The sequence below is a fragment of the Strigops habroptila genome, chromosome 2 (genome assembly GCF_004027225.2).
Source record: "Strigops habroptila isolate Jane chromosome 2, bStrHab1.2.pri, whole genome shotgun sequence".
NCBI lineage: Eukaryota > Metazoa > Chordata > Aves > Psittaciformes > Psittacidae > Strigops > Strigops habroptila.
The window spans coordinates 87895789-87906999 of NC_044278.2; the positions used below are offsets into that span (position 1 = coordinate 87895789).

Below are 11211 nucleotides of genomic sequence, written 5' to 3' on the forward strand. Positions count from 1 at the left end.
CTTTCACACTGAGCAATCTGCAGAACAATGTACATGCATGGCAATTTAATAAAGGACTTGGGTAGTTTGATTCCTCTTTTAAATTATACATGTTTGCTCTGAAGTGTATATACTGTATTGCCTGTTCTATTTGTACTAGAACTGAATGGTAAATATATAAACAATTTATAAGGGCACTACATACTGAGTGGTTTCAAAACCCTAGAGATTAGTGAATAATAAATATAGCTGTGCCTTTTGTTAATACACTAATGCTCTACTGTTAAAGTCACATATAATTATTGTGCTAATGTCATTTTGGGTATGAAAAGGATATTAAAATCATAGCATGTTTCAAAGAAACATGGTTTCGGATTGGGATTCTAATTCCTTTTTTGTTTGTTTGTTTGTTTCTCCATTTTGGATTGCATGTGGAGTTTGTTTTAATGAGCTGTAGAAGGAAAAGGAAAGAATATCTTTTGTTTTGACTGAAGGTAAAATTATTGCTGTCTTACATGTTTTTAGTCCCGAAGCTGAGATGAAATGCCTGCATGCTGTGCCTGCCATGGAGCGTGGAGAAGTTTAAGGTCATCTTCGGACCATGTGATTTAGACAGTTCAATCTTCTGTACAAACTTTACCTTTGTGAAGGACAGCACCACTGTGCTTGGCAAACGCAGCTGTCTACCAGAGTCCCAGTACCTGAACTCTCAGCAAAGCCTGGATCATGATCATTGAACACTTTAAGCCTCAAGACAGACTTCATCATCAAATTCCATTTGAGATCGTGCAGATGACCAGTGTAAAAAACACATGGCAGGTTGGCAATTCTTTTAATAGTCCAAGTTGTTAAGGAAATGTGTAATTGGTCTTTTGCTATCTAAACTTCCTGAGCACCGATAGTTTCATGTCTAGCTCTATGGCAATCCTATAGTCTAGCCAATGGTGACTGGAGACTATAAAATGAGTGTACATAACTCTGTCGCAGGAGACCTTCGGGTTCCTAGACAGCAGGAAATTACAGTTGCCGCTCTAATTCGGCAGGACACGCACCTTCCACCAACCAAACACTTGCAAACTCCTCAAAATATTACTTTCATTTTGCGCAGGCACAAGCTGCTCACTGCTTGTCAGCCACGCTCCTTAAACCGAGGCAGGTTTTAATTCTCGCTTTGCCCGCTGACACCCACATTGCGACATCTTTACACAGAAGAAGGAGATTTTATTTTATTTATTTTTTTAATTAGTCTGTTTTTGCCCCCACCTTAGTTTCCAGACGGGAGTATCTTCACCCCCTGGTCCCACTGCTTCCAGCGCGCACACACACACACTCATATACAGACGTACCTTCAAACACAGAATCTTTCACACACGCAGACACACACACACGCTCCGATGTGGAGGGGCGCTGCGCTCAGCAGAGCGCATCCCTGCCTCCCTGGCTGCCCGCGGCGCTGCCGCAGCCTCAACGGGCGCCCCACCGCCCGCCTCGCCGTGCCCGTGACTATTGGCCGGGCTCCCCCTCTGCCACCCTCTCCTCGGCAGCGGCGGCGGCAGCAGCAGTTTCCCGAGCGGAGGGGGAGTGTCCGGGGCGGTGCGCACAGCCCAGCCCAGCCCAGCCCGGCCCGGCCCGGCCCAGCGCGGCGGCAGCGGCGGCGGCGGGGAAATGGGCAGCGGCCCGGAGGAGAGGCGCCGAGCGGGCGGCGAAGCGGGCGGGCAGCTCGGGCGCAGCCGACAGCAGCGGCCGGGCATGGGGCTTCCGAGCAGCCGCGGCAGCCCCACCGCCCGCAGCAGCCTGCAGGTGAGAGCAGGCTGGGGCGGCGGGGGGAGGCGCCGCGTCCTGTCCGCCCCGAGACCGCTTTGCACGCAGCAGCAACATTGGCAATAAAACAGAACAACTCAAAACAACCCAAAGCATTCATATACATATTCGTATGTGTATGTTTGTTGTGGGGTTTTTTCCTCTTGGCTGCGATCTCTACAGATCAGAGCAGCCGTGAAAAGTTTATTTTTCATTGCTGCTGCCGACGCGCGTTGTAGCAGAGAGCCGCGGAAAAGGGAAATGGGTGGTTAAAAAGGGGAGAAGGAAGAAAATTACCCGTGGAGACGATGCCTGAAGTTAGTTTCGGGAGCCCCTTTCCGTACGCGAGGGGCTGGCGACTCTTACCAACGCGCGCAACTTCCGCGCAACCTGTCCGCGGCTTCTCTGCGCAGCTCCCGTTCGCTGCCGGCGGCCGGGAGCGACCCCGGCGGGGCTGCGCGGTCGCGGGGCAGGGATCCGGAGCGCGGCAGTGCGCAGGGAGGGCGGCGGTGCGGGCTCCGCCAGGACCCCGGTGGGCTACGCGTTGCGGGCAGTGTCCTAGCTGCACCGCAGGGCCCCTGGGCATGCGGGAGGAACGGGCTTTGGGACAGGGCGAGGGCAGGGGAAGAGTGGGGGACAGCCTGCGTTTCCCGTTGCTACTGTGGAAAGGGAAGGGGGCGAGCAAATGCTTGGTGCTGTGTAGGAGGATGCCCCAGCTTGGGATGTTCTTGCGGTGGGGAGAGTAGGTGCTGCTTGTGAGAAGGGGGCCGAGCTTGAGGAAGTGTGAGGAGGGAGAAGAGGGAAGATGGCCCTTCGGGGCGCAAGTGCTGCTGGTTGGTGGGGAGGCAGGGTGCCCCCGGGCCATCCCTGACAGTGCGTATTTGCTGTGGGGAATGCAGCTGGTGTTGCCTGGAGGGTACAGATGACGCCCTGGAAGTAGCTGCTGTACTGGGGGAAGAAAATGGGGGGGAGAGGGAAGATGGCTTCATGTTGCAGATGCTGCACTCTCTGCTGGCAGTGGCAGTGGCTATGGGCGGCGAGGGGGGGGCTTCCTCCTACTTCTCCTCCTTCTCTAACACCACCTCTTCCCCTGTGCCTCTCTCTCCTCAGCACTTGCTCCTCTTCCTACTCTTCGTTGGACCTTTCAACTGCTTTGCCAGTTACAGCCGTGCCACCGAGCTCTTCTACAGCCTCAACGAAGGGCTGCCTGCCGGCGTGCTCATTGGCAGCCTGGCCCGTGACCTGCAGCTGCCAACAGCTGGTGGGCAGCACCCTGCGGCTCCCCAGCCCCCACTCTCCTTTACCCTGGCCTCCCGTGGTTTGGGGGAACAGTATGTGCAGCTGGACAACCGCTCTGGAGAGCTGCACACCTCAGCCGTGGAGATCGACCGGGAAGCTCTGTGTGTGGAGAGCAGTGGGGCCACCATCTTTGGGGAAGCAGCTGGTGTCTCCTCTTCCTCTTCCTTACCCTCTTCCGAGTCCTGCCTGCTGCTGCTGGATGTGCTGGTGCTGCCACAGGAGTACTTTCGCCTGGTGAAGGTAAAAATCGCTATCCAGGATGTCAATGACAATGCGCCCCACTTCCCTGTGCCCCACATCCAGCTCTCAGTCCCCGAGAATGCACCTGTGAACACCCGCTTGGCTATTGAGCACCCTGCCTTTGACCCTGACATGGGCACCAACGGTGTCCAGATCTACCGCCTGCGAGATAACTATGGTGTCTTCACCCTGGATGTGGAGGAGAATGAGAGCGGGGAGAGGACTCCCTACCTGATCGTTATGGGGGCTCTGGACAGAGAGACAAGGGAGGAGTATGTCACGGTCATTGTTGCTGAGGATGGCGGGACTCCTCCACTCGTGGGCAGTGCCACCCTCACCATCGGCATCAGTGACATCAATGACAACTGCCCCCAGTTCAGTGACTCACAGATCAATGTCACCCTTTATGGGAATTCCAGCCTAGGGACACACATGGCCACTGTCCATGCGGTAGACATGGACCTTGGATCCAATGCGCAGATTACCTACTCCTACAGCCAGAAGGTCCCTCAGCCATCCAGAGACTTGTTCGATCTGGACGAAAGCACAGGAGCGATCATGCTCTCCAGTAAAGTTGATGGGGACACTCCAAGGCTCCACAGGCTGATCATCTTGGGCAATGGTCCAGGTTGTATCCCTGCTGTGATCACAGTGCTTGTGACCATCATCAAAGTGATGATGAGGCCACCTGAAGTTGTCCCTCGTTTCATAGCTAATGAAGCAGAAGGTGTGGTGTACTTAAAGGAATTGGAGCCTGTCAACACACCGATAGCATTTTTTACCATCAAAGACCCTGATGAAAAATACAAAGTCAGCTGCTATTTGGATGGTGATGGGCCTTTCAGACTTTCACCATACAAGCCATACAACAATGAATACCTGTTAGAGACCACAAAGCCTTTGGACTATGAGACACAGCAGCTGTATGAAATCTCTGTAGTTGCATGGAACTCAGAAGGATTTCATGTCAACAAAATAATCAAAGTACAGGTTCTGGATGATAACGACAACTCGCCAGTTTTCTCTCAGCAGCTGATAGAATTATCCATTGAGGAGAACAATGTTCCCAATGCTTTCTTGACCAAACTGCATGCTACCGATGCTGACAGTGGAGAAAGAGGGCAGGTGTCCTATTTCTTAGGTCCTGATGCCCCTTCCTATTTTGCTCTAGATAAAACCACAGGAGTTCTTACAGTTTCCACCCAGCTGGACAGAGAAGAAAAAGAGAAATACAGATATACTGTCAAAGCAGTAGATTCTGGGTTCCCTCCAAGAGAATCAATAGCAACTGTTACCATCACTGTATTGGATAAAAATGATAATAGTCCAAGATTTATCAATAAGGATTTCAGCTTTTTCGTGCCAGAAAACTTTCCAGGTTTTGGTGAAATTGGGGTTATAAGTGTTACAGATGCTGATGCAGGGCAAAATGGATGGGTTGCCCTTTCAGTTCTGAATGGAAGTGATATTTTTGTCATAGATACTGGAAAGGGAGTTCTGAGAGCTAAAGTCTCCCTGGACAGGGAGCAACAAAGCTCCTATGTTCTGTGGATTGAAGCAGTTGATGGTGGTGATCCTGCCTTGTCTTCTACAGCCAAAATAACTATCCTTCTTCTGGACATAAATGACAATCCCCCTTTGGTATTGTTTCCTCAATCTAATATGTCTTATTTGCTGGTCCTTCCTTCTACACTTCCTGGCTCTCCCATCACTGAGGTCTATGCTGTCGATAAAGACACTGGCATGAATGCAGTCATAGCTTACAGCATCATCGGAAGAAGAGGCCCTCGACCAGAGTCATTTAGGATTGACCCTAAAACTGGTAATATTACTTTGGAAGAGTCATTGATGCAAAATGACTATGGCCTTTATCGTCTACTTGTAAAGGTTAGTGATCATGGCTATCCAGAACCTCTCCATTCCACCGTCATGGTGAACCTTTTCGTCAATGACACTGTTAGCAATGAGAGCTACATTGAAAGTTTGTTGAGAAGGGAGCCTGATATCAGTATAGAAGAAAAACAGCCGCAAATATCCATAGAGCCTACGCATAAAAAAATGGAGTCAACATCCTGCATGCCTACCCTGGTAGCTCTGTCAATAATAAGCTTGGGTTCAATTGCTTTAGTAACAGGGATGAGCATTTACATCTGCCTAAGAAAAGGGAAAAAACATCACAGAGCAGATGAAAACCTGGAAGTACAAATCCCACTAAATGGAAGAATTAACCTGCACATGTTGGAAAAGAAACCAATGGAGATTTCTAACATTTGACGTTTCTTTGTGGATAAATCAAACATCTGAAATACCTTGGACAACTCTGAAACACCTAGCTGTGGGTCGTATTGACAGATGTTGCAATGAAGGACTGCTAATTTATAACTTAATAATATTATAATTGTAAATAGCTGTTTACAGTTTTTTAAATTCAAATTCAGTGTACAGCTTTTCTATGAAACCTTAGTAACTAACAGCTAGCACCCTGTCTATAAATACATGGACATCATTTGCAGCTTTCATAAATCAGTAAAATCAGTGATCATAAAAAAAGGGAAGATGATTCTTTAAACTCAAGTTCTAAAAGTCTTTTTAACCACAAGAGGGCATCAGATACTCCAGAGCAGGGACCTGTTTGAGGTATTCCCTGCTTGAGGTACTGTCCACGAGATAAACAGAGTATATTTTAAACATATTGGGTTTAATATAAAATACACACCGGCATACAGGCAAAAAAAAAAAAAAAGCCTGTCCTAATGTATGTATAATTAAAAGAATAAAGACGCACTCGTAATAGTAATAGTAAAGAATAAAAGAAGTAATAGTAAAGGATAAATGCAATAGTAATGAAAAATGAAAGGAAAAAACTGAATGTTTATTACCTCACAAGTAAAGCTTATAAAGTAGGATAGAAAAGGCATTAACAAGAAGTGCAATTTCTGTTGAGCAAGAATGCAAGATATTGTAATGAGAATCTGAACTGCTGTGACATATCATCTTTCATTTGCTCCAGATTTCACTCACATTATCATTTGCTCTAGCAATCTGCTGGTCGTTTTTATGGAAAAATTATATTATTTCCTGCAGCAAATAATGGCAGAAGCCCATGCTCCTCATGCTCCTCCCCATCCTCATAAACATGCCAGATGCAAGGAAGCAAGGGAATGGCTAAATCTTTAGTTGTCACAGAAGTGGTGATATTTTTTGTACTTTGAGCAATCTGTCAGTAGTACTCCATCAGTTTGGTTGTGTAATAGTTGTTTTCATGTGATACTTCTGAATCTGATCTGCCAGATGAAAACAAAAATTGCTTCATATTCTAAGGAATTATAGGACTTAGTTTATTCTGACTGTTGCTCCTTTCTAGATTGCTATTTCATGTGAGAGATCTTGTTTCTGACTTTCGGCGACCATTCCTGGCTCCTCTTCATTGGCTTTGATTTTGGATTAGATCCAAAATCTAACTTGTAAGACTGGTAGCATATTTTCTTGATAATTTATTCTTTGCTGTATCCTCTGTAACAAAGCAGCAGGTCTATTGGCGATGTATCACTTTCGCTTCATTTTAAGAGCTGAGAACTATCTTTTGTATGATGTTTACATCGAGTTTCTCTGTGTGAACAAGATAAATTAGTGTTATGCCTAAAACTGATTATTTTGATTTCTGGCATCATATGTCTGTAATGTACCAAAAGTGTTTATATGTCTGCAAATTAAAACTATATATTTTCATAATAACTTACTCTCTGCCTCTCTCCTAGAATTTTAATTATAAAACTAAATATTAGTTATAAGAAATGCATATTTCACAAATGCTTGAATGATGGCTATCTTGTCTGACATGTCATAATACTTCCCCAAATTAGTACACTTCAAAATCATTAATGAGAATTTATGCTGTACTTCTTGAAATTACTGGCAAAGACAATTGTATTTTAGCAGATGTAGGTGGGGCAGCAGCTGATACCTGTTTTAAAAGTAGGGAATGCAATCTGAGGCAGGTTTTGATTTTTCTCTCTGTGACTGACACATTACTTCACCTTGAGCCTATTGAAATGTTGGAGCTTCATATAGATATTGGTTCTGCTTCGCCTAAGTAACAGTATTAGCATAATGCCCAGATTTTGCCATTCTACCTATAAGAAATAGCTATTTTTTCAGGTTAAAGTATTTTCTGTTTATGCACAGTTTGATAGCTGTGTTTCATGAAAAATTAATTCAGCCTGTCAGAGGTTTGTGGTTAATCACCTTTTAAGATTTATTTTCATATTATTAAGATGTGAAAATGGTACGTATGCTTGAAATGCATTTGTCACAAAGAGACATTGTTTATTATCTCTGAAGAAAGATCACATTAATTCTTCAGAAATGGCTTCAGTATTACAGACACTCTGTATTGCAGTGGTGGGGAAGCCAGATCCTCTCTGTTTTTTAATTCAGTAAGGAGGCAAGGTAACTGAAAGACAGGATTCTTTTCATTGCTTTTAGTTGAATTAGGTATCCAATATCTTCTTAAGACAATTTAAACAGGAGCAAAACCAAGACTTAAGAAATACAATAAAACCATGAACCTGATCCTTCAGTGTGTGTTCATGTGACACTGGGCAGACATTTTTATTCAGGTTTGACAAATACATAGTCTTGAACCTGTCTGGTTAAGCTTACTGAGTTTAAATGTTCTGTTCCTGTGATTTGGGTTTTTTTATTTTTGGTTGGTTTAGTTCAAGCACATTCCTAGTGTGTAATAGGATGTAATGGTATGAGCCTGTTAAAATGAAAGTATTGCTCATGAAGCATTTCGCTCACACAATTTTCTGCACATTTAAAGAAAATTGCTTTGAAATCACACCTTCAGCCATACCAGCATCACTACTTGTGAAAAATACTTTACCCTGAATAATACTTCATAGAGTAATAGTACATTTTTGCCTTCCTGTAAGTAGCCTTTGGGTAGGTAATGCCACTGAAAATGCCAAAATATGCAGAGTGAGTTGGGTTTGTTTTAAAAAAAACTCTATATTTTGCGTTACTTAAAAAACATACAGCTGGTATCAACAAGTAATAAGCGTGATATTTAAGCCTGCAATGTTAAGCCTAACAGTGATAAAGAAAAAAAACCCAACAACAAAAAACAACAAACACAGCAATCTTAAATTCATGGAACCGGGGAATTTCTTCTCAAAAAAAATGCTCTTTCTCAGTGGAAAAATGCTTTGTGCTGGCTATATGGTAAACATTTCTGTGACACTGCTGTTTCCAAAGTATCCCATACTGAAACCCCTTTCATGTGAAAATACATTTTTAATGAGTATAACTAAAACAAATTAGACTCAAATATAAAAGGCCTATTTTATTACCACCTTGTGCAGTGCACTTGCCAAAATATATGCAAATCTTGTTGATGCTGGTAGTTGAGCTGGCACAAAAATAAATGTCTTATTCATTTACAGTATTCACTGAACAATCTTAGAATGAGTGGGTGCTATTTGTTGATTTTTATGAAAAATGAGATTGTCCTAAGCTTTGTATTGCCAAAGCCTTCTAAACTTGCCTTGCAAACACTTTTTCATTAGGATTAACAAATTAAAAAATAAAAGACAAGAAATGGGCAGTGAGCCCAGTGGCAGTGGACAGAGAATATCAGCTCAGTTTTCTCTTTCTATTTCATTTTACTCTTTTTAAAGGAACTCTCTGAAGTTACTGGTTTGATGCAAAATTAACCCAACACCTGGCCGAATATCAGTAAAGGATAAGATGTGAAAGTGTGGAAGGGGAATTAGAGCACATTGCTTTTTCTTATATCAAAACTCAGAAAACAATTAATCTTGTGGCCTTTTAAGTCCATTTTTCAGTACCAAGGTCCAAATATGCAACTGTGCCAGAGTCCACTGAGGAAAATGTAAAAAGCTCCCACTATCCTAATAGAATGTCCAATGAGAGGTACAGTGTTAGGGCAGAACTTGGCCTTCCTGAAAGCAATAACATACTCCTGTTTACTGACTAGGGTTTCACTGTAAGTTTTCTGCCCTCAGCTGCTATTTTGGGAAGGTTTCATTAAAACACTCAAACGTGAAGAGGATGTGTAATCCATGACTAACATTTCATCTCCTGGTTCAAAGCAATGAACTCACAGGGAGCAGTGGCCTGCATCGCAAAAACACGTTGCGGTTTGGCATATGTGGAGAGACACAGCATCTCTGACACAAAGAAATCATCAGCTGGATATGCAGAGTGTTACTTTTCATGGTTCACATGTATTATCAGAGCCATGCAGGAAGCTGACTGCCACCTTCCCTGTACTGTGCTTGTCACCAGCTTCTCACAGCCATTAGTTTCTATGTATGTTCCTTCTCACTCATGTAACTATATCGGGGAAAAACAAAGCAAAACAACTAATTATATAATATTAGCCAGCTAAAATGCAAAACTTTGATTTAGTTCCTTGAAACGTCTAGTGAAATTTTAAGTGGAAATAAAGATAATTCAGCACCCCTACTTCCTATAGAGTCCTATACATTTTATATGCATAGTAGTTGCTCGAACAGATTATAGTTGCAGGAATTAGTTTTATGCTTTATTTTAATAATGTGGGAAATGTTCTGAGTAAACTATTGGAAGGTTCCTAACTTACAGGTTCCTAATGTTGCTCAGAGTTATGAAGCTTCAATTGATTTGCAAAATGTCATAATTTACAGTTTTCTGAGTTAAAGCATGTGCAAAAATACTTGTGCAGGCAAGTTTTGCTATTTCCTTTTCAGTCTCTGTAACAGACTGAACCAGCAGATAAGATAAAACTGCCATCTGCATTTGGAGATGGAGGGATTCAAAGATTTTGGCTCACAAACAAATATAAACAGCTCTGTTTTTCACATTATCAAAAAGAAAAATACTTTCATTCTTATCGCCACAGATTTATAGGCTGCATACTCTTTCTAACATGCTGTATATTAACGTTTTAGTGTTTTCTGCTATATTTGCATTCCAGTTTCATCAGGGCATGAATTTCAAAGGCCGATTTCAACTCCGAAATATTTCTGATGACAGAGTACTTTGAACAGGTGCTGAGAAAACATGATTCTGAATGAAGAAATATTGACTCATTTATGGTGCATTCAGTCATTCATTCCACTGCTTGTGAAAACAAATATATCCTTAAGAGTTTGAGCTGCAGGTTTCCATGTTGCTAGCTAATACTGCTAGTAAGTAGTAAACATCTAACTGAAGTATATTATATGGGATCATTTAAACTGTGTTCAAATTGAGAGGACTTGCATTTTAAACATGAAGTTGGACGTTGTTCTACTCCCAGCAGCCCTAGTAATGTCAATTCAATCTTCTATTTTGTTTTATTTTCCATCTACAAAGTTTTGGTTAAATATTCATTTTCAGAGCAAGTCAATGAGGTGAGAATTCTTACCTCTTTATGCAGAACAGGAGTGACAGCTTGATTCCTCTGCCTGTGTGTCAGCATTTAGTGCTGCTTGAGATGCCTTAAGGTATCCCACCTGGCCTCCAGCTGCAAGTCTGGAAGAGTGCAGGCTTTCCATCAATGAACCATCATATGTGCCAGCTTAGTGTAGATGCTTCGGATATTTCAGGAGAGCTTCACTAAACAAGTGTGTGTGTGTTAAAGACAGTCTTTGATGAGATTCAGCTCTATATTTATGCATCAATGTTGAAATGTCTACATACACGTATAGACCAGTGAGCTAGGCATCTAAGTTTCCACTATAGTCTGTGAGTCTCATCAACACAGTCAGTAGAACTTTGCTCTAAAGTAGGCATTCAGGGCAAAGTTTAGCTGCTTTGAAAATTAATATCAAGTGCTATCTAGAATGGCCCTGAGCATCTCGAACTTCTGCACAGGGCTGTCAGAAAGACTTGTGCCTTTCTATA

General features: G+C 43.2%; 1 protein-coding gene across 1 annotated transcript; it reads left to right on the top strand.

Moving 5' to 3' along the window:
• Positions 1–1600: 1600 nt before the first annotated feature.
• Positions 1601–7049, top strand: PCDH20 (protocadherin 20). The gene is made up of 2 exons (XM_030476217.1): positions 1601–1779; positions 2890–7049. Exons 1-2 carry the CDS (start codon positions 1645–1647, stop codon positions 5590–5592), a joined length of 2838 nt encoding a protein of 945 aa, XP_030332077.1. The 5' UTR covers positions 1601–1644; the 3' UTR covers positions 5593–7049.
• The last annotated feature ends 4162 nt before the right edge of the window (positions 7050–11211 follow it).

Bases quoted from the DNA above. Each gene is read 5' to 3' on its own strand.
- PCDH20 (XM_030476217.1), top strand. From the start codon at position 1,645: ATGGGCAGCGGCCCGGAGGAGAGGCGCCGAGCGGGCGGCGAAGCGGGC. The intron at 1,780-2,889 runs GTGAGAGCAGGC...CTCTCTCCTCAG, and splicing joins CCGCCCGCAGCAGCCTGCAG to CACTTGCTCCTCTTCCTACT.